This window comes from Peromyscus californicus, unplaced genomic scaffold, assembly GCF_007827085.1.
Source record: "Peromyscus californicus insignis strain IS unplaced genomic scaffold, ASM782708v3 Scaffold_4__1_contigs__length_199733344, whole genome shotgun sequence".
NCBI classification, from domain to species: domain Eukaryota; kingdom Metazoa; phylum Chordata; class Mammalia; order Rodentia; family Cricetidae; genus Peromyscus; species Peromyscus californicus.
In genome coordinates this window covers 99,390,161-99,413,153 of record NW_026294562.1, presented here as the reverse complement: position 1 = coordinate 99,413,153, position 22,993 = coordinate 99,390,161, and the positions used below count along the sequence as shown (strand labels likewise).

General features: G+C 36.6%; 2 protein-coding genes across 2 annotated transcripts; one reads left to right on the top strand and one right to left on the bottom strand.

Moving 5' to 3' along the window:
- Window positions 1-223: 223 nt before the first annotated feature.
- LOC128095617 (olfactory receptor 52D1-like) lies at window positions 224-1,186 on the bottom strand. The gene has a single exon (XM_052714755.1). The coding sequence runs from the start codon at window positions 1,166-1,168 to the stop codon at window positions 224-226; it is 945 nt and encodes a 314-aa protein (XP_052570715.1). The 5' UTR covers window positions 1,169-1,186.
- An 18,838-nt stretch (window positions 1,187-20,024) lies between these two features.
- LOC128094356 (olfactory receptor 52J3) lies at window positions 20,025-20,960 on the top strand. The gene has a single exon (XM_052712682.1). The coding sequence runs from the start codon at window positions 20,025-20,027 to the stop codon at window positions 20,958-20,960; it is 936 nt and encodes a 311-aa protein (XP_052568642.1).
- Window positions 20,961-22,993: the final 2,033 nt, after the last annotated feature.

Genomic DNA, 22,993 nt, shown 5'->3' with positions numbered 1-22,993 from the left:
CCCATTTTGGAATACTTACATTTTATCTTGAAAGTGTTCTTGAAATTCTCAGAAAAATCTAGTTAGGAATCTTTAAGCAGAAATGACATTTGGATATATTACTTCTTAGCAAAACAACAGAGTCATTTGATCCTAGAAAAGGATCTTCATAATGATACATGGCAAGTAAAATAAAAAGTATAGTGTTCTATTTTGATGCTACTCAGCAACAAAATAACTAAGTTCAAATTCTTTGAAAACTAAACAGTTTAAGGAACCTGTCTCTTATCTTCTTGGTTCTTACACCATAAATAATGGGATCCATCATGGGGGGCACAAGAAGATACATATTGGCAACAAGTATGTGTACATGTGGGGCCACTTTATGCCCAAACCTGTGGGTGAGGAAGGAAAAGAAAGCAGGGGTGTAGAACACTAAGATGACACAAACATGTGAGCCACAGGTGCCCAGAGTCTTGAGTCTGGCATCCTTGGAAGGAAGGTGGAAGACTGTGTTGAGTATAAGGACATAGGAACAAATTATCAATATGAAGTCCACCCCACCAGTGAGAAAGGCAACAATGAGGCTGTAAGCTCTGCGGATTCGTGTCTCAGCACAGGCAATCTTGATGAGGGCCATGAACTCACAGTATGTATGGGAAATTACATTAGTCTTGCAATAGGGAAGCCAGCGTAGCAAAAAAGGGTGAAGACTGAGAAAGGCTGCTCCCCGAAGTACAATAGCCAGGCCCATTGCCCCAGTTATATTGTGTGTCAAAACAGTTGAGTGTCTTAATGGGTTACAAATGGCTATATAACGGTCAAAAGCCATCCCTACAAGGAAGCCAGACTCCATGGTTGAGCAAGAGTGAATCAGGAAGACCTGAGTGAGGCAAGCTTCAAAGGGAATCTCTCCATCATGAAACCAGAAGAGACTGAGAAGTTTGGGAACAGCTGTAGTGCACACCACAAGGTCAGCCACAGCCAACATGCAGAGGAAGAGGTACATTGGCTCATGGAGGCTGGAGTCTGTCTTGATGATGAACAGAAGTGAACAGTTTCCCACTAGTGCCAAAATGTAGCCCATGCAAAAGGGAATGGAGATCCACATGTGTGCCTCTTCCAACCCAGGAATGCCAATGAGAATGAAGGTTGAGGGATGAACATTAGTTTTATTGTATGTCAACATGGTAAGTGTCAAATGTATGTGGATGTTACCTTTAAAGAAAAAAAATATTAATCTGAGTTTGAGGCCAGCCTGTCCTACAGAGTGAGTCCCAGGACAGCCAGCACTACACAGAGAACCCCTGTCTCAAAAAACAAACAGAAGAAAAGAAAAAGAAAGAAAGAATATTAATTTATAAAATATTTAAAAGAAGGAAGTCAAGATGCAGACAACTATATTTCACAGATCTACTGGAATTCTTGTAAATATGTACGTACAAATCATTTTATCAAATAGTAGAATCAACTAAAGTTTTAATCAGTCCATCTTGAAAACTGCATCACTTAAATTCATATTTAGAATTTACTAGCAGTGAAAGCTGCAAAAGTCAGACTACTTCTTTATTAAGATTCATTTAATTCTTGTATCTTCCATGCAGTGAGCAACCTTAATGCCTTTTTTCTATATGTTGACCTCTATATTTTCAATGATATATTATTTTTATTAATATTTTGCCTTTAAAAAAAGTGAAACCAAATGGAAATTAATGAATACATAAGGACCATGGATATGGAACAATAAACATTAGTCAAAGAAGAGTGCTATGTGAGAGATGAAAAGTGATGTTCCGTGCAGAATTTATACTTTTTAGATGTTAATAAATACTTTAGTAAATTCAAGTTGACATAGGCTGTTAAAACATGGAAACCAATATTTAGGAAAATGTTTCAATATTATGAAATGATTGGAAGGGGGTTTATTAACTTCTGCCTAATTATTATTAAAAGTGATGTCAAGACCAGGATGAGGACTGAGTTAGGAGATGATCAAGGCACAGCATTACTCTTGGCCCTTCACTGGCTGCAGAATTTATGTTCATCTTTAACTTAGACAACAATTATTGTTTGATTGTATTGGTAGCCTCAGCCCCCATGATTCCCTTTTATATATCAAATTAGCCAGACAATATTCTCTCCTTTAAGTTGACTCTACAGGTATTCTGTCCAAGTCATTCTGATTTTCCCATTATCTGAACATTTCTCTTGAATCATTTGATAACATGTTCAGCTTATATTGCCATTTGCTGATTACACTAGTTTTGTTTTAGACTATTAGAATACCATTTAGGTCACTTTATATAGTTACTTCTTTTCTTTTAAGAAAGGTAACTGAAAGTGTCTTGAATTTTTTGTATTTATTATAATAGATATATATATGCATCACAGAGTGCTTTTATTATGACAATCAACCCTTAAGCCCTTATCCAACAATGTCTGAACCAAAAAGTTTATAGAAGGCTGATCCTTAATAATGAATTAAAATTATAGTATTTTAGACTTTTACCTGCTTTTGACAGTTCATGTTCAAAGAGTTTACTTAGCTAACTATTTTACTTACAGAGATCAGAGAGATATATATTCTTTTGAGCTTGGAACAACTGGGCACATGCATCTGAAGAGCTTCAGAATGTCTAAGACATGACATTTGTGAATCACAGCAAATATTGAACAGAAGAAGAATCTAAGAACACCAAATTGTTTAAAAGTTATGTAATGATGTAATAGCTAACACTTCCAAATTTTTTCCATAGATAGTAATGAGTCAGATTTTTTTTCAATTCATATACTAGGACATGTAAATTTCATTTGTGAGTATTGATTAAGTCAGTTGCATAGATGTAAACAGTTGATAGATAACAAGTCCCAGACACCGATTTCAGAAACCTCATGCCAAAACCACAGATAAATTGCCCTAATTATGTTGCACTATAATGATGCTGCTAGCAACAGAAATGATGGATATCATTCTATGTACAGCATAAAGATACACCCTGCCACTGTTATTGGTGAATTATGATTGATATCCATATTTTGGAATGTCACAAAGAAGAGAATCTAACACTTAGACCTTCTTTCTTTTTCTCTTTTATTTTTTCTTTTTATTTAAAAGTTTTTTTTCCCACTTTCCATTGGAACTTCTTTCTAATAAACCCTTTTCCAATGCATCCACTCAGTCAGGAACACTTAATACAACTAACAGACACAGTGTAACTACACTCTCTCAATCTTAGCTTTCTGCTTCTCTGCGGTTAATTAAGTTCATGTGTGCACCTCCAGGACAATGTATTTTTACTTCATTTCCTAAATTTATTAAATTTAAATCTTGTATATTTTATTCTATATTTTTGTGCTTTTAATGTTCTTTTGTATTGAAAAAATTCTGATTATTTTCTGATCAAGGTTTCCCCTCCTCCAACTTCTCCCCTTTCTTCTCACTTCCCCAACTCTACTCCCCACCCTTTCTTTCTCTCTGTTTAGAAAGAAAACAAGTAAATAAACAAACAAACCAAAACAAACAAGCCAGAATTTTAAAAAAGAAAAAGCACAAGAAACACACACACACACACACACACACACACACACACACACACACACACACACACACTGGGTATAATTAAAATTTCTTACTTGCTATTTAGTCTTACCTTTATATAGAGTAAACATTTTTATCAGTAGAATGTAAGGGGATACATTGTGGAGGAAAATAAATCCACATTGTATTGATTGCAAATGTGCAATAACTATACTTAAAACGAGTTCCACCCCAACTTCAATCATTGAATTAAAACTGAAAATAATATAAATCACTGAATGTCAAGATTAATACTAAATGTTGTTAATAAAAACATGAGATTTTCAGTCTGCCTCAACTGAATGTACCAGGCTCTGCTGAATCCTCATGGGAGGCCTTACCTTGTCGGAGGAGGGAATAGGGTGTGAGTTGGGGGGAAAGGATGAGGGGAGGGAGGAGGGAAGAGAGGGAGATCTGTGGTTGCTATGTAAAATGAATAAAAATTTTCTTAATAAAGAAAAAATTAATGAATAAAAAACATGGGATTTTATGGTAAATATGAGTTTAGGATTAAAGTTCAATGCTTAAGAAAAATTGATACTACTTTCAAAAGAAAATAATATGTTAACCATTATTATTAAAACAATACTTTGGCAACCTAATGAATTGGAACGCTATCAGTTATATATGTACACATATAACTATAAGCAGTGAGTCGTTATTATAATACTATCTATAATAAATGATATTGAATTATTCAAAATATTCAACTATAAAGTAACTAGATATAATTATGATCATAATACTATTTACTCTGCATAATTTAATAGTGCATATTTCTATAAACTATATATAATATAAACATCAAATAAAGTGAACATTAGTTATTGGAGTATACACACAAAATTGTAACGTATTTGGATATATGTATATGATTCAAGTATGTTCATACTGAGCACTTTATAAACAAAGAAACAATCTATATGGGTATGCATCCAACTTGGCACTCCAAAGTGGGTGATGGATGAAAGACAATATAGACTAGGCATAATATACCTTTATTATTATGTTTGTCTTTTTAAATAGTAACAACATATTCATTGCTCTCTTGATTTCCCTGTAGTATTACAATAAATAAGTAAACAATGAAAACTTATGTTTATATTCATCAGAAAGAAACCACACAACAAGGTATTATGTATATAATGGAGTTTCCCTTATATTTCAAAATGCTAAGCTTAGCTACCATTTGAAATGTATTTCTTTCTTCCTCTTTGTGTACATAATTGTCTAGTTTTCTATCTATGAAATCAATGATCACATGCCATTATTCTTGGTGGGATTACCCATACAAGAAACAGTTTAATAACTTGTGAACAGAGCTGAAGACTATTCACATATCACCTTTGCATTATTTTTCTAGCTTTCTTGAACTATCATTGACACTTGTTCCTGGTGTTCTTACGATATGGCCTTTACCTGCCTTCTACTTTTTGTTATATTGTGTTTTATATTTGGTTAATACTTTCTCACTTAATGTATTAGAGATTATTATTGGTGAAAATGATACTTTTCCTTTGCCATTTTATAATGAATCAATAGGGAAAAAAGAAAATGACAGGTAGGAGATAACTTAATTTCAATATAATTTTAAGATAAGCAGTGATTTAGAATCATAAACCATGCACCTCCTGAAGGAATCCTGACACTGTGTTACAATAACAATTTCTTGATTATAGCACTAAATTTTAAGATATGTTGAAGGATTGTTTTTCAACATAGTTGAGTCCTGTAACTCTTTGCTGCTGTTTTTTCTGACTTCCTGATGGAAAAGTTTGGTAATATAGAAGGTATTTTGATATTGTTTTGGAGCATAATAAAATCAATGATGTGTGATGTTGGTAAATCCTGAATCCCTGAGTCACCTTTTACCATGAATGAAACTACTTTGCTGCCATCTCCTTTCATTCTCAGTTTTAATATTTGGTGGTTGTCAATCCTACTTATGACACAGATAATTCTAGGAAATGACATTTATGAATCATAATGTATACTGGTCAATACAAAAAACTGGGGAAATTATAGTAGTGAAAAGTCACATAATAAGTAGCTACAATTAGCCTTTTCAAAGCTGTTACACCGTGAAGTTGTAAACCTGTGATTTTAAAACAAACAATTACAAAACTTCAGTCTCTACATTATATTTAAAACAATATAGAGCAGGATTAGCAAATAAAAAAATGACACAATGGATGCCAGAATGCTTTGAGAAGGAGGAAACATTGCTTAAACTTCACAGATGTGTCAGGTCTGCTCAGGGAATGCACTGATACAGCTTATTCCTATCCTTCTTCAGTCTTCTAGCATACTTAGTACACAGAAAAGGCACGTGCCATTCATTCTTAGGAAAATTTGTAGGCCCCTCTCAGTTTCTATCAAAGATATCAAAGAACAGCTACCATTGCTTTTATCACCAATGTAGCCTGGGTGGGAACCATAAACCCAAAGGGGTTCTGCAATCCAAAGAAATTTTACACAAGCCTGCTTAAGCAACTGGCTGCTCACTCCCTCCTCCAGCCGGTTGTTCACCCACACACAATCAAAGTTACTGTGCAGTCCGAGTCCGTACCTCGCTAGGCATTCTGTGTGGACCGAGGTGAGTCTTTGAGTAAGCCATGTTCTCTTATGTCTTATAGCTTTTCCGTTTGAACTCATTATGGATGTCTTCCAGCTGCTTCTGACTCCCATTGGCAGGGAAGGAGAACGGTTTCTCCATGGGATCAGAAAGAGAAACCACTGGGGGTTTGAAATTTGAGATCAGAAAACTATATACAGATACTTAAAGCCAACATCTCAATAACAGCAGAATCCAGAAGCAAAGAAGTCAGGCAGGCTTCAACTTTCTGCAGCCTGATTCCCAGCAGGATTGCTTAAGTCTCAGAAGAACTCTTTTAAATAAAGCATTTATACAAGTGTGTATTGTGCATAATCCTCTGATACCCCCGGCCCCTTCTTTCTCTTCCCTTCCTATTATTCACCTCCTAGACTGCTCTGTTTCTACTTTAATATTATATAACCATATGTAACTTTATGTATATAGAATCTAGGAACTACTAATGAGAGAAAACATTTGATATTTGTCTTTCTGGGATTGACTTGATTCACTTATATGGTTATCTCCAGAGGATTCCATTTTCCTGCAAATGGACATGATCTCATCCTTCATCTTGCCTAGATAATATTCCTTGTGCACATATAACACATTTTCCTTATCTAGTCTCCTGTTGAACACCATGCTTGGCTCTACAATTTTCCTGTTATGGACACTGCTGTAATAAATACTCATACGAGAATATCTTTGCTATATCTTTGGGTGGCTGCCCGGGAGTATTATCTCTGAGTCACATGAAAGATTATTTATAGTTTTTGATAAAAATACTCCTTGAGTTCCATAGTGGATTGACTAGTCTGCATTCTCACCAGCAGTGTATCAGGCTTTCCCTTGGTCCAGAACCTGGCCAGCGTTTCTTGTTTGTGTCTGAATGTCTGCTGTTATGACTGGCATTAGATTGAATCACAATGTAGTTTTATTTTCATTTCTCTGATGTCTAGATCCAAATTATAATATTTACTGTGGTGTTTTAATAATTCATCATAACAAATTACATAGAAAATTATTGAGTCATATGAAATAACATTTTGATGAGACTGTATTACATCTAAATATTAATGTGGAAAATTTGTTACGTTTAGTGAAGCAGTCCTGATTTTTTTCTGTCAGTATATGCTTTGACCCTATTTGTAGACTCTTTTGGGGTTTTTAATATATTTTTGAAATGTCTTTGTGCTATTTGCTGCAGTTTGGTGAACTGAATTTGGAATTTCATAATTTATTTATGATACTTGCATTCTTACATGTTATAAGGGAATAGTCTATATTAATAACACATATATAGTCTCATTATTCATGTTATCTATACTAAAATTGTTTCTATTTCCTAAAATGTATTTATAGCTCCAAACATATATTGATGGCTTATTCTTTTATTTATTTTATTTTTTGTATGTATATGTTTACAATGTTGGTGTGTTTGTGCTTGAATGTCAAGGTGGCATGTGGTAGTCAAAACATAGCTCTTGGGAATCTGTTCATTCATTTCACTGTTTAGGTCTTTGGGGAACTCAGGCAGTCAGGCTTGGTGAATACATTTCCCTGCTGAGCCAGCTCCCTGTCTTTTTATGGCCTATTCAAAATAATTAGAATCATACATAAAGCTCAATAGCCTGATACGATTATTCCCAGAAGCTTAACAAGTAATTCTCTGGTTCAATTTGTTTCTCCTTCTGTTCTCTTCTGCACACATGCCACTGTCCCAAACACATGTTTCATTTTCCAGAAGTGTTTTTTTAATTAAAAAAAATATTTATTTAAAAAAAAGTTTTTTTTTCATTTTACATATCAATCCTACCTCCCCTTCCCTCCACTTCTCCTGCCTCCCCTGCCTCCCCCAATCCTACCCCCCATCCACTCCTCAGAGAGGGTAAGGCCTCCCTTAGGGATCAACAAAGTCTGGCATACTAAGTTGAGGTAGGGCCAAGGCCCTACCCTCTGTGTCAAGGCTGAGAAATGTGTTCCAAATAGCCATTTCATGTACCCGGGATAAGTCCTAGTCCCACTACCAGGGGCTCCCCAAACAGATCTAGCCATATAACTATCACCCACATTCAGAAGGCATAGTTCGGTTCCATGCATGTTCCCCAGATGACAGGCCAGAGTCCATGAGCTTGGGTCAGCTGTCCTTGTGGTCAGCTGTCTTTGTGGTTTTCCCCATCCTGATCTTGACCTCATTTGTTCTTGTGATCCTTCCTCCCTCTTTTCAACTGAAGTCTAGGAGCTCAGCTCAGAGCTAGATTGTGGATCACTGCATCTGCTTCCATAAGTTACTGGATGTAGGTTCTCTGATGACAATTAGGGTAGTCACTAATCTGATTATAGGGGAAGGTAAGTTTAGACACCCTATCCATTATTGCTAGGAGTCTAAGTTGGTGTCATCCTTGTGGATTTCTGGGGATATCCTTAGCACCAGGTTTCTCCCTAAACCCCTAATGGTTCCCTCTATCAAGATATCTCTTTCATTGCCCTCCCTCTCTGTCCCTACCTCCACTTGATCATCTCAGTCAGTCCTGTTCCCATCCTCCGTCCCTTTTCTTCTACCCCACTCCCATTTTACCCAGAAGACGTTAACTCTTTTCTTTTCCTGGGGCCCTCCATGTGTGTCCTTCTTAGGGGCCTCCTTTTTACCTAGCTTCTCTGGGCTGTGGATTGCAGCTTGGTTATTTTTTGCTTTGCATCTAATATCCATTTAAGAGTGAGTACATACTGTGTTTGTCTTTTTGGGTCTGGGTTACCTCACTCAGGATGATTTTTTTCTAGTTCCACCCATTTGCCTGAAAATTTCATGATGTCATTGTTCTTTTTCTTCTGAGTAATAATCCATTGTGTAGATATACCACATTATTATTTTTTTATCTATTCTGCAGTTGAGGGGCATTTAGATTGTTTCCTGGCTCTGGCTATTATAAATAATGCTGCTGTGAACATAGTTGAGCAAGTGTCCTTGTGGTATGGTTGAGCATCCTTTGGGTATATATCCAATATTAGTATCACTGGGTCTTAAGGCAGATTAATTGTCAATTTTCTAATAAACTGCCATACTGATTTCCAAAGTGGCTGTACAAATTTGACTCCCACCAGCAGTGGAGGAATGTTCCCCTTACTCCACATCCTTTCCAACATAGACTGTCATTAGCATTTTTGATCTTGGTCATTCTGACAGGTGTAAGATGGTATCCCAGAGCCATTTATATTTGCATTTTCCTGATAACCAAGGATGTTGAACATGTCTTTAAGTGTTTTTCGGCCATTTGAGATTCTTCAATTGAGAATTCTTTGTTTAGATCTGTACCCCATTTTTAATTGGATTATTTGGTATTTTGATGTTTAGTTTCTTGAGTTCTTTATATATTTTGGATATCAGATCTCTGTCAGATGTGGGGTTGATGAAGATCTTTTATCATTCTGTAGGCTGCCATTTGGTCTTATTGATAGTGTCCTTTGTCTTACAGAAACTTTTCAGTTTCAGGAGGTCCCATTTATTAATTGTAGATCTCAGTATCTGTGCTACTGGAATTATATTCAGGAAGTAGTCTCCTATGCCAGTGTGTTCAAGGCTACTTCTCACTTTCTTTTCTATCAGCTTCAATGTAACTGGGTTTATGTTGAGATCTTTGATCCACTTGGACTTGAGTTTTGTGCAGGGCAATAGATATAGATCTATTTGCATTCTTCTACATGTCACCATCCAGTTATGCCAACACCATTTGTTGAAGATGCTTTCTTTTTTCCATTGTATATTTTTGGCTTCTTTGTCAAAATCAGGTGTTCATAGTTGTGTGAATTTATGTCAGGGTCTTTGATTCGATTCCATTGATCCACGTGTCTGTTTTTATGCTAATACCAAACTGTTTTTATTAGTATAGCTCTATAGTAGAGCTTGAAGTCAGCGATGGTGATACTTAAAGAAGTTCATTATTATACAGGATTGTTTTAACTATACTGGGTTTTTGTTGTTGTTGTTTTTCCATATCAAGTTGATATGGAAATCTGTGAAGAATTATGTTGAGATTTTGATGGGGATTGCATTGAATCTGTAGATTGCTTTTGGTAAGAATGCTATTTTTATTGTTAATCCTACCTATCCATGAGCATGGGAGATCTTTCCATTATCTGATCTCTTTCTCAAACTCTTTCTTCAAAGACTTAAAGTTCTTGTCCTACAGGTCTTTTACTTGTTTGGTTATAGTTACCCTAAGATATTTTATATTATTTGAGGCTATTGTAAAGGATGATGTTTATCTGATTTCTTTCCCGGCCTATTTATCATTTATATACAGGAGGACTACTAATTTTTTTTTTAGTTAAACTTGTATCCAGCCACCTTACTGAAAGTGTTTATCAGCTGTAGGAGTTCCCTGGTAGAATTTGGGGGATCACTTATATATACTATCATATCATCTGCAAATAGAGAAAGTCTGACTTCTTCCTTTCCAATTTGTATCCCCTTGATCTTCTTTTGTTGTCTTATTGCTCTAACTAGAACTTTGAGTACTATATTGAATAGATATTGAGAGAATGGAAAGCCTTGTCTTGCCCCTGATTTTAGTGGACTCACTTTGAGTTTCTCTCCATTTAATTTGTTGGCTAACTGTATATTGCCTTTATTACGTTTAGGTATGTTCCTTGTATCCCTGATCTCTCCAAGAACTTTATAATGAAGGGGTGTTGGATTTTGTCAAAGACTTTTTCACAATCTAATGAGATGATCATGTGTTTTTTTTTCTTTGAGATTGTTTATATGGTGGATTACATTAAAAGATTTTCATATGTTGAACCATCCCTGCATCTCTGGGACAAAGTCTACTTGATAACGGTGGATGATGTTTTTTAATGTGTTCTTGGATTTGGTTTGCCAATATTTTATTGAGTATTTTTGCATCAATGTTCACAATGGAGATTGGTCTATAATTCTCTTTCTTTGTTGCATCTTTGTGTGGATTAGGTATCAAGGTAACTGTGGCCTCATAAAAAGAATTTGATGATGTTCTTTCTGTTTCTTTGGTGCAGAACAATTTGAGGAGTATTGGTATTAGCTCTTATTTGAAATTCTGGTAGAATTCTGCACTGATATCATCTGGCCCTGGGTTTTTTTTTTTTTTTTTTTTTTTTTTTTTTTGTTGTGTTTCAGCTGCATTGGAATGTTCAGGTTTTGCTATTGTGGGATCATTGGGTTCTGGTGATGCCATATTGCTCTTTCGGTTGTTTAATGTATTCTTATACCAGTGTTTACTCATCTTTTCTTCCAACTGGTGTAGCTTGTGCCTGTGCCTGTTCTTTCAACTGTTGCTGTTTGCACTTGTGCCTGTGTAGTCTGATGTTTTTCCAACTAGTGTGGTTTGCACCTGTGCCTATGTAGTCTGATGGGATTAGCTGGGCAGAACTGGCCATGGGGAGGGTATTCAGGTGCTTGGGGTAGGGTGGCAGAGTAGGTCTTAGTTAGACAGCATCCAGTGGGTGGTGGGAGTGGGGCCTCAGACTGGGAGCAGGTGTCTCACCTGCTTGCAGGCTGGTGGGGACTGCAGCAGAGCAGTGGAGTTCCACCAGTGGTGGGGGCGGGGTCCAGCTCCCTTGCTGGTGCTGGAATGGGAGGGGGAGGGGCATGGAATATGCCCTGCAGTTTTGTTAGGGTCTGGACTTTGGGGCAGTACAGCTGAGAGGCCAGTCACTTACCTGTTTTTCCAACTGGTGTGGTTTGCGCCTCTGCCTGTGTAGTCTGCAGGGGTTACAGAGAGCGCTGGCCACTGGAATGATGTTCAGGTGCTTGGGGTTACATGGTGGAATGGGTCTTGGTGGGACAGCATCCAGTGGCAGAGGGGGAGCCACAGCCTGGAGGCAGTTATCTCACCTGCCTGCAGACTGGAGGGGACTGCAGCAGAGCAGTGGAGTTCCACCCAAGAAAATGTTTTTTAACAAATTTATAAAAGAAAACTACCCTAGCCTTAAGGAGATATTTATCAAAGTACAAGAAGCACACGGAACACCAGATAGATTGGGACAGAAAAGAATGCCCCTTTTGCGTATAATAATCAACACTAAGCATGCAGAACAAAGAAAGAATATTAGAAGCTGCAAAGGAAAAAGAATAAGTAATATATAAAGGAAGACCTAATCAAATTACAATTGACTTCTTAAAGGAGACTCTAAAAGCCAGAAGGTCTTGGGCAGATGTGCTGCAGACTCTAAGAGAGCACAGATGCCAGCTCAGACTACTAATACCCAGCAAAACTTTCAACCACTCATAGATGAAGAAAATAAAGTATTACATGATTAAGCCAAATTTAAACAATATTTATCCACAAATTCTCCCCTACAGAAAGTGCTAGAAGGAAAACTCTCACACGGGAGGTTAACTACCCTCACTGAAAACACAGAGAATAAATAATCTTAGACCAGCAAAATCAAAAGAAGGAAAACACACACAACCACCACCAATACCACCAATAACAACACTAAAATAACAGAACAAATAATCACTGGTCATTGGTATTTCTCAATATCAACAGTCTCAACCCCCCACCCCCAAAAGACACAGACAAACAGAATAAATGTGAAAACAGGATCCTTCCTTCTACTGCATCCAAGAAACATACCTCAGCATTGACAGACATTACCTCAAGGTAATAGGTTAGAAAAAGATGTTCTATGCAAATGGACATAAGAAGCAAGCTGATGTAGGCATTTTAATATCTTACAAAATTGACTTCAAATCAAAACTAATCAGAAGGGATAAGGAAGGGCAGTACATACACATCAAAGGAAAAATACACCAAGATGACATTTCAATTCTTAAAAACTTTGGCCTAAACATAAGGGTACCCAACTTTGAAAACAAAAACAAAAACAAAAACTGCTACAGCTTAAATCACATATTGACCTTCACGCACTGATAGTGAGCGGCCTAATACCCTACTCTCACCAATAGAAAGATCATCCAGACAAAAATTAAACAGAGAAATTCCATTGCTAACAAGTTATAAACCAAATGGACCTAAAAGATATTTATAGACTATTTCACCCAAACACAGAAGAATATACCTTCTCTGCACCTCAGGGAACTTGTTCCAGAACTGACCACATACTCGACACAATGCAAGTCTCAACAGATACAAGAGAATTGAAATAACTCCCTGTATTCTATCAAAACACCACAAATTAAAATTGGATATAAAAAATGACAGAAACAAAAGAAAGTTTGCAAACTTATGGAAACTGAACAACTCTACTGAATGAAAAATGGGTCAAGAAAGAAATTAAAGACCTCTTATATTTGAATGAAAATGAATACATAACATACCCATATTTATGGGACACAATGAAAACAATTCTAAGAGGTAAATTCATAACGCTAAGTGCTTATATGAAAAAACTGGAGAGAACTCATACTAGCAACTTAACAGCATACCTGAAAGCTCCAAACACAAAGAAAAGTTACACACAAAAGGAGTAGATGGTAAGGAAAAAACAAACAACTCAGGGTTGAAATCAATCAAATAGAAACAAAGAGAACAATACAAAGAATCAATGAAACAAGGAGTTGGTTCTTTGAAAAAAAATCAAGAAGATTAACAAACCTTATCAAAACTAACTAGAAGGCAGAAAGAAAATATACAAATTAACAAAATCAGAAAAGAAAAGTGGATCATAACAATACACATTGAGGAAATCTAGAGAATCATAAGGACTTACTCTAAAACCTTATTTTACTGAATTGGAAAATCTAAAAAAATGGATATTTTTCTATATAGATACCACTTATGAGTCAAATTGAGATCAGATAAACAATTTAAATAGACCCATAACTCCCCTAGTGAAATAGAAGCAGTCATTAAAAGTCTCCCAACCAAAAAATGTCCAGGACAAGATGGTTTTAGTACAGATTTCTACCAGACTTTCAAAGAAGAGTTAACAGCAACACTCTTCAAATTATTTCACTAAATAGAAACAGAAGGAACTTTGTCCCATTCATTTTAGGAAGCTACAGTTACCTGATACCCAAATCACATGAAAATTCAACAAAGAAAGAGATTTACAGACCAATTTTCCTTATGAACATAGATGCAAAGATACTCAATAAAATACTTGCAAACTGATTTCAAGAACACATCAAAAAGATCATCATCCACCATGTTCAAGCAGTCTTCATCCTACAGATGCACAGATGGTTAAATATGACCAAATCACAAAAACGTAATTCATGCTGGGCAATGGTGACTCATGCCTTTAATCCCAGTGTTTAGGAGGCAGAAGCAGGCAGATCTCTGGGGGTTTGAGACCAGCCTGGTCTACAGAGGGAGTTTCAGGACAGGTTCCAAAGCTACACAGAAAAATCCTGTTTAGAACAAAACAAAAAGATTGTGATTCACCATATAAACAAAATGAAAGACAAAACCACATCATCATCTTATTAGGTGCAGAAAAGGCCTTTGAAAAAATCCAACACCCTTTTATGGTAACAGTCCTGGAGAGAGTCTCTTAGAGATACAAGGGACATACCTAAACCTAATAAAGGTAGTTTACAGGAATCCCATAGCCAACATCAACTTAATATAGAAAAGCTCAAAGTAAAATCCACTAAAATTAGTAAAAAGACAAGGTCATCCATTCTCCATACCTATTCAATATGTGGTACTTGAAATTCTAGCTAGAACAAGACAACTGAAGGAGATCAAGGGAATACAAATTGGAATGGAAGAAATCAAAGTATATTTATTTGCAGCCTATGTGATAGTATACATAAGGGACTCTATAAATTCAATTGGGAAACTCCTGTAGCTGATAAACACATGGAGCAAAGTAGCCGGATACAAAATTAAATCATAAAAACCAGTAGCCCTCATATATACAAATGACAAATGGACTAAGAAATCAAGGATACAACATCTTTCACAAAAGGCTCAAATAGTATAAAACATGTTGGGGTAACTCAAACTGAGCAAGTCAAAGACTTGTATGATAAAAACTTCAAGTCTTTGAAGAAAGAAATCAAGGAAGATAGCAGAAGATGGAAAAATCTCCTATGCTCATGAATGTGTAGGATTAACAAAATAAAAATGACCATCCTATCAAAAGCAATCTATAGATTAAATGCAATCCTCATCATAATACCAACATAATTCTTTACAGACCTTGAGAAGACAATTCTCAGCTTCATGTGAAAAACAAAACAAAACACAAACAAACAAACAAAAAAAAAACAAAAAAAGCCCAGGATAGCTCAAACTGTCCTGAACAATAAAAGAACTGCTGAAAGGGCTTACCATTCTGATTTCAAGTTGTACTACAAAGCTATGGTAATAAATTCAGCATTATATTGGCATAAAACAGACATGTTGATACATGAAATGGAATGGAAGATCCACACATAAATCAAAAAACCCTGTGGACACTTGATTTTTTATAATGAAATCAGAAACACACTGGGGTGGGGGAAAGAGCATCTTCGACAAATGATGCTGGTCAAATTGGATGACTGCATGTAGAGGGATGCAAATATATCCATACTTGTCACCCTGCACAAAACTCAACTTCAGATTCATCAAAGACCTCAACATAAACCTGAGTACACTGAACCTGACAGAAAGCGAAATCGGGAATAGCCTTGAACTCATTGGCACAGGAGTAATCTTTCTGAACAGAACACCATTGGCTCAGGCAGGCGCTATGATCAACAACTAATAAATGGGACCTCCAGAAACTGAAAAGCTTCTGTAAGGGAAAGGCACTATCATTTGATCAAAGTGGTGGACTAGAGAATGAGAATTTTTTTTTTTTTACCAACCCCACATTTGATAGAGACCTAACATCCAAAATAAATAAAGAACTTGAGAAATTAGTTATCAAAAGAACCAAATTATCTGATTTAAAAATGGTGTATAGTTCTAAACAGAGAATTTTCAGTACAGGAAACTTACATACCTGAGAAACACTTAAATGTTCAACATTCTTAACCATCAAAGAAATGCAAACCAAAACCACTAAGATCAATAAAAGAGGTTACAATTCAAATTGTCAAAAATGTGGGATAAGAGGAAGACTCCTGCATTGTTGGTGGGAGTGCAAGCTTGTACAGCCATTGTGGAAATCATTATAATGATTCGTCAGGAAGACAGGAATTGATTTATCTAAATATCCAGCTATACCACTCTTGGACATAAAACCAAAGGACACTTCATAGTACCACACAGACACTATTTTTTAATCCATGTTCCTTGCTACTCTATTCATAATAGCCAGAAACTGAAAACAACTTACATATTTCTCAACAAAATATGGATAAAAATGTGATATATATTTATACATTGGGGTATTAATAGCTCTAAAAAATGACACCATGAAATTTTCAGGCAAATGGATGGAACTAGAAAAAATCATCTTGAGTGAGGTAACATAGACCTCCCAATAAATATGATATATATTTACTTATATATGAATATTAGCCATTAAATAAATGATAACAAAACTTACAACCTGCATACCTGGAGAGGTTAGGTACACATGAAGGAACTGAGGGTGGGAGACATAGATTTTTCTGGGGTGGAACAGAATAGATTTTATGGGCTGACTAGGGGTTGTGTAGGGAATGGTAGAAACAGAAGAAGCAGGTGGGGAAGAGGTGAGAAGAGGTTGATGGAGGGGTTGGAAAAGAAAGAGCTAGAATTGGGTGGCATTTATGGGGTCATATGGAAATCAAGTGAAGTGAAAACTTCCTAAAATGTATAATGGCAATCCTAATGGAGTCTGAAAATAATGCTGTTTATGTAATGCAATTTTTTTCTCTTTCAATCATGGCAAAGTCTTGCTTGGTATGCTATTCTAGGTTGGCCTTTGTAATCTGTAGGACTTGGAATGCATTGCTCAAGGCTCTTAGTTGTTTTTCTGTTGGATTTTACTTAGGATGTTACTTTCATTTTTTTTCTTTTGCAGCTTTCAATACACTCTCATAGTTCTGTATATTTAGTGTTTTAACTATAATATGCCATGAGGGATTTTCCCTTCTGATCTTGCTATTTGGTGTTCTGTGTGATTCTGTGTGTATATGTTGGGCATGTTTTTCCTTGGCTTAGGGTAGTTTTCTTCTATGATTTTGTTGAGAATCTGGTGTATGGCATTGACTTTGGATTCTTTTCTATCGTCTATTCCTGTTCAAAGTTTTGATTTTATTGTGGTGTCCTATATTTCCTGGATAGTCTATCCTGTGTTTTAAATTTTTTTCATATTCTTTGTTTACTTGATATCCTACATTCTGCTTGCTTCATTGTAATGTTTTCCTATGAGTTTTCTAGTTGAATTATTGAGTTTTCCAATTCCATCTTTATTTCAGCTAGAGTCATCTTAAATACTTCTATCACCTTATTGAATTTTATTCTCAAATCCTGCATTGTCTTTGCTATTTCCACCAGCCTCATGTTTGTGTTTTCCTGGGCATCTCTCAGACATTTATTCTCTTCACATTCTCTCTCCTTAATTTCATTGAGCTCTTTCTTTGTGTCTTCTTTGATCTTCTTCAATTCTTTGATGAAGTTTATTATTGTTCTTTTACGTTATATGTCCTATAGTTCATCTAGGTAATTCTCATTTGCAAGCATTTCTATAGAACTGGTAGATTTTTTTTTTTTTTTTTTTTGGTTTTTCGAGACAGGGTTTCTCTGTGTAGCTTTGCGCCTTTCCTGGAACTCACTTGGTAGCCCAGGCTGGCCTCGAACTCACAGAGATCCGCCTGGCTCTGCCTCCCGAGTGCTGGGATTAAAGGCGTGCGCCACCACCGCCCGGCTTTTTTTTTTTTTTTTTTTTTAATTTATTTATTTATTATGTATACAGAAGAGGGCACCAGATCTCATTACAGATGGTTGTGAGTCACCATGTGTTTGCTGGGAATTGAACTCAGGACCTCTGGAAGTGCAGTCAGTGCTCTTAACCTCTGAGCCATCTCTCCAGCCCAGAACTGGTAGATTTTGGAGAGAAGATGGTGGCTTGATATTTTACATTGTCTAGAGTCTTGCAATGATATCTGGGCATGTTGACTTCTTTTCTTAATTCTAAATCTGATATATAGAGGGCAAGTTGGGGCAGAAGAGAGAATATGCAAGTAGGGTAGGCCAGAGACTGGGTATGGCTTGTGTGGAATGAAGTAAGGTGAACAGAGAAAATTGGGTAAGATGTGCTTCCTGGTCAAAACCTAGAGCACAGGTGTAACTCTGGTGTGGTGGAAAGATTGGATGTGGAAAGATTGGGGTTGATAGGAAATGTTCTGACTGAAACATAGAAATAGGTTACATACAGTATATGCAATGGTGGCTTGAATAGTACAGGGCACTGGATGTGGGAACTAGTCTAGATTTGTCAGGTTGTGGCAGTGGATGGATGTGGAGTGCTAGGGAGATTCAGTGGGCTAGACTTTGGAGAAAACTGTGTGAGATCTGTCTGTGTAGAGAGGTTGGATTCAGTGTATAAGGGATCTGTGGGTAGAACACGTAGCAAATTTGATCTTTTAGACAAACTGGTTGAAATTGTGTTTATTAGGAAAAAGAGGTTAAATCTGTTTATGAGTGTCAACTAACAAAAACCAATACAGATACAGTAATTTCATGGAGCTGAATGCCATGTAATTTCTGCTGTAGTCATCTGGGGTCAGTGAGATGTTCAAATCTTGTAATTTCATTTCTATGTTCTTTTGGAGGAAAATAGTAATATTTTATAGTATTATCTGATAAATCCTGAAGTTCATAGCCATGTGTCTATAAACACACACACACACACACACACCAACACAAGTTTCATACCTATTAGCTACCATTTTAGCTTTATTGCTGGTGTTTTCTCATTTTATCTTTAGTGTTTTATGATAGGGAATCCTACTTATGATACAGATAAGAAAATGAGCTTCAATTATTTTTGGGCATTTTTGTCATTGCCATTCTGTTTCCAGAGCAGGATCTAAGATTGCATAAGCAGTCTCTGAGGATTCTGTCCCTGAGCTGAGTCTAAATCTGAGGTTACAATAGGATATATTTTTAGCAAAATCCTTGCAGTACTTAACACAATATAAATGTGTACTTTGGGTACTTTTCAGGAAGAAGTTTAAGTACTATGCTGTTTGAGGTTTTGCAGAAAACCACAGTGAATCTGCTGCTGACATTTGGTGAGCAGGTAAGACAGTACGTGGAGAGACATATGAGAAGTACAGGCTAAGATCTGTTTTCATACATGTGTCTCTAGAATGGTCCGTACTGAGAAGTCAAAATTTCTATTCTGAGGTTTAACATGCCTATAAGTCTGAATCCATGATTCATGTTCACTATACTTTGCTTACTGCATTTTTACCGCCTCTGTAATGTATTCCCTTTACCTATACTAAATCCTGCAACAGAGAGAATTCCCGGAATCAAATCACATTCTGTAATGTTTCTCAAGGGAAGAAGAGAGGTCTAATTATTACAAATCTGCATTGAGTTTGCCACAGTGCCTATGCTCAGAGGTAAATGAAAAACTGCAGTATGAACACGATCAGAATTATTCAAATGGCTGAAGATATGAGTGAGCACACAATCTGCTGCAACAGGCTCTATTTCATAGTAAAAGTGAGTTCAGCTCTGTACATGTTGTGAACAACTGCACTAACCCTTCCATCCCCCTGCCTCCTTATCATCTTATTATTTTGTGTTCTCTCTGTGTGTGTCTCTGTATGTCTCTGTCACTATCTGTCTCTCCCCTCTTGTGTGTGTGTTGTGTGTGTGCGTGTGCATGCGTGTGTGTGTGTGTGTGTGTGTGTGTGTGTGTGTGTGTGTGTGTGTGTGTTTCCCTCATTTTTTTCCCAACAGGAAGAAGAGCTTCACCTTTTCTGACCAGTGCAAGATGATAACCCACAACAGAAGCATTTCCCACCCAGCCACATTTTTCCTCATTGGGATCCCAGGTCTGGAGGAAATCCATGCCTGGATCTCTCTACCTTTCTGCTGTATTTATCTTGTGGCCCTAATGGGAAATACCACAATTCTGGTAGTTATCAAGACAGAGCGTTCTCTCCGAGAGCCCATGTTCTACTTTCTGGCCATCCTTTCTTCAGTCGATCTGGCCCTTTCTACAACCTCTGTTCCCCGTATGCTTGGCATATTCTGGTTTGATGCCCATGAAATAAACTTCGGTGGCTGTGTGGCTCAGATGTTTTTGATCCATGCCTTCACTGGCATGGAGGCTGAGGTTCTCATGGCCATGGCTTTTGACCGTTATGTAGCCATCTGTGCTCCACTACACTATACAACGATCTTGACATCTCGGGTGCTGATGGGCATCAGTATATGTGTTGTGATCCGTCCAGCCTTGTTTATATGCCCCATGATCTATCTCATTTACCGCCTACCCTTTTGTCAAGCTCATATAATAGCACATTCCTATTGTGAACACATGGGCATTGCAAAATTGTCCTGTGGAAACATACATATCAATGCTGTGTATGGCCTTTTTGTGGTCTCTCTCTTTCTTTTGAACCTGGTCCTTATTGGCGTCTCATACGGATACATTCTCCGTGCTGTGTTCCGACTCCCATCGCAGGATGCACGGTTAAAAGCCCTCAGCACATGTGGTTCCCATGTTGCTGTTCTCTGTGTTTTTTATATCCCATCAGTCTTCTCTTTCCTCACTCATCGATTTGGACACAACATACCACACTACATTCACATTCTTGTTGCAAACCTCTATTTGGTCATTCCTCCCTCACTTAATCCCATCATTTATGGTGTGAGGACAAAGCAGATAAGAGAACGAGTTCTCCATGTATTTACTAAAAGGTAAGAGTCTCTCATATTCATTGATCCACCTAGGAAGACTCATGCTTTTGTCTTAGTGGATAGTTCCTATGCCTTGCTGTGGGCTATCAATTTGCAAGACTAATTGGTTTGTCTCAGCCTGTGGGTTAATAATACAGTTCTGCAGAAACTTCATCATATCTCCAAGTTGGAGGACTATTAGACTAGACTGGACAGGCTACTCTGAGAGAAGTTCATGTAGAAATTGTTTGTATGGCTTCATGAAAAACTCTGGCTTCCTTTGCTATTTTCTTCCATTTACGCATGCTTGCAGTTGGTTTTTTTTTTGTTGTTGTTGTTGATTTTTTTTTTTATTTGCAATGATATTGTGTCTGTTGTGCATCTTGCACCATTCTAACATTGGAAGATAAACTGAGAGCCAACTCAAACTATTCGGCTCTGGAAACATTGTGTTTCTGTATGCTCCTCTAAAGCCACAATCCTTGGTTCAAAACAATCATTGCTAAATTGGTAGTTTAAACTTGAATACTCTGCCAAATATATGGGACTCAGTGGAGTGACAGCCAAAGCAAACTCTTTCCAAGAACATTTCCTGTAAAGTCACCAGCACTGTATCATTGACTACCCTGCATTATCTCCATAGCCTAAGCATAACATAATCCAGTTATATGGAGCATTCATACCTATGTGACATATGTTTGTAATTGCCTGGCACTGTGGCTAGTCTTGTCTTTTCAATTTATATTTTGATCTTGCAACACTCTTTTCCAATATCCAAGGTACCTTTTCATGAATCTATGAGATATTTCTCATTCTCTTTAAGAAGAAAAGGAGGAGCTGTATTGTGAGCTGAGACTAACCAATTTTTACACGAGACTAGAGAGGTCTTTTGAGTGATTTACTAAAGACAAAGCCTAGAAATGAAATTTGTGTGGTCAAAAATTAATTTATGTATTTTGAAACTAAAAAAAAGAAGTAAAGTGAAAACATAAGGGATGGTTTCTGCCCTGAGTAACAGTGAACAACCTTCCACTTACTCCTTTCAAAGACAGCAGCTCCTAAGACATATGCAACATTATTGCCTTTAACAATGCCCTAACACAGTTGCTCTCCTGGATTTTGGGGGCAAATTCTAGGGAGTGGTTTTGCTAACTAAAAGTATTTAGTCTTATACCAATCATGGATTTTTTGTTAGATCATTTTTAATGATCTAATTAATATAAATAATGATTTAATTATATAGATGAAATGTTTTAAAGTAATACTTTTATTAATTCTTTGAGGCTTTTATACAAATCATTTTTATCTTGGTTAACCCCCACCTCTTCTCAGATCCATCTCAACCTACCTTTCCTTTCAAATTTGCATCTTCCTTTGTTTTCTGTTTGTAAAATCCATCAAAGTCCTAGCTAGAGAAATAAGTGGATAAGAGCATACAAATAGGAAAGAATGTAGTCAAGATATTATTATTTGCAGCTAAAATGACTCTATGGACAAAAGATCTTAAACACTCCACCAGATATCTGCTACAGCTGATAAGCATGCTCAGCAAAGTATGATACAAAGGTAACACAGAAAAGTCAGTTACCAACTATATACCAACAACAACCACTTAACATACAAAGTCCATCACCAACTATTTACCAACAACAACCACTTAACACACAATGTGTCACTAACTATAAACCACCAATAGCCACTTATCACACAAAGTCAGTCAACCAACTATTTCCCACCATCAAGCACAGTCAGTTGCCAACTATATACCACCAACAAGCACACCAAGAAAGAAATCAGGGAAACTATCCCATTTCCATCAGCCTAAAAAAATAAACCTTGGAATAAATTTAACCAAGGAAGTGAAATACTTGTATAATAGGTTAAATTTTTCTGTGTGTTTATAAAATTAATTCAATTTAAATATTCATCTACTTGTTTTATTTTAATTGGAGAATATGTTGCCAATCTCTACAGTTTTTATGTAAGTGCAATTTATCCTGCTTTTCTTTCTTAAGTAGAATTATTAGTGACAGGGATACCATCAGTAACAATGTTCTA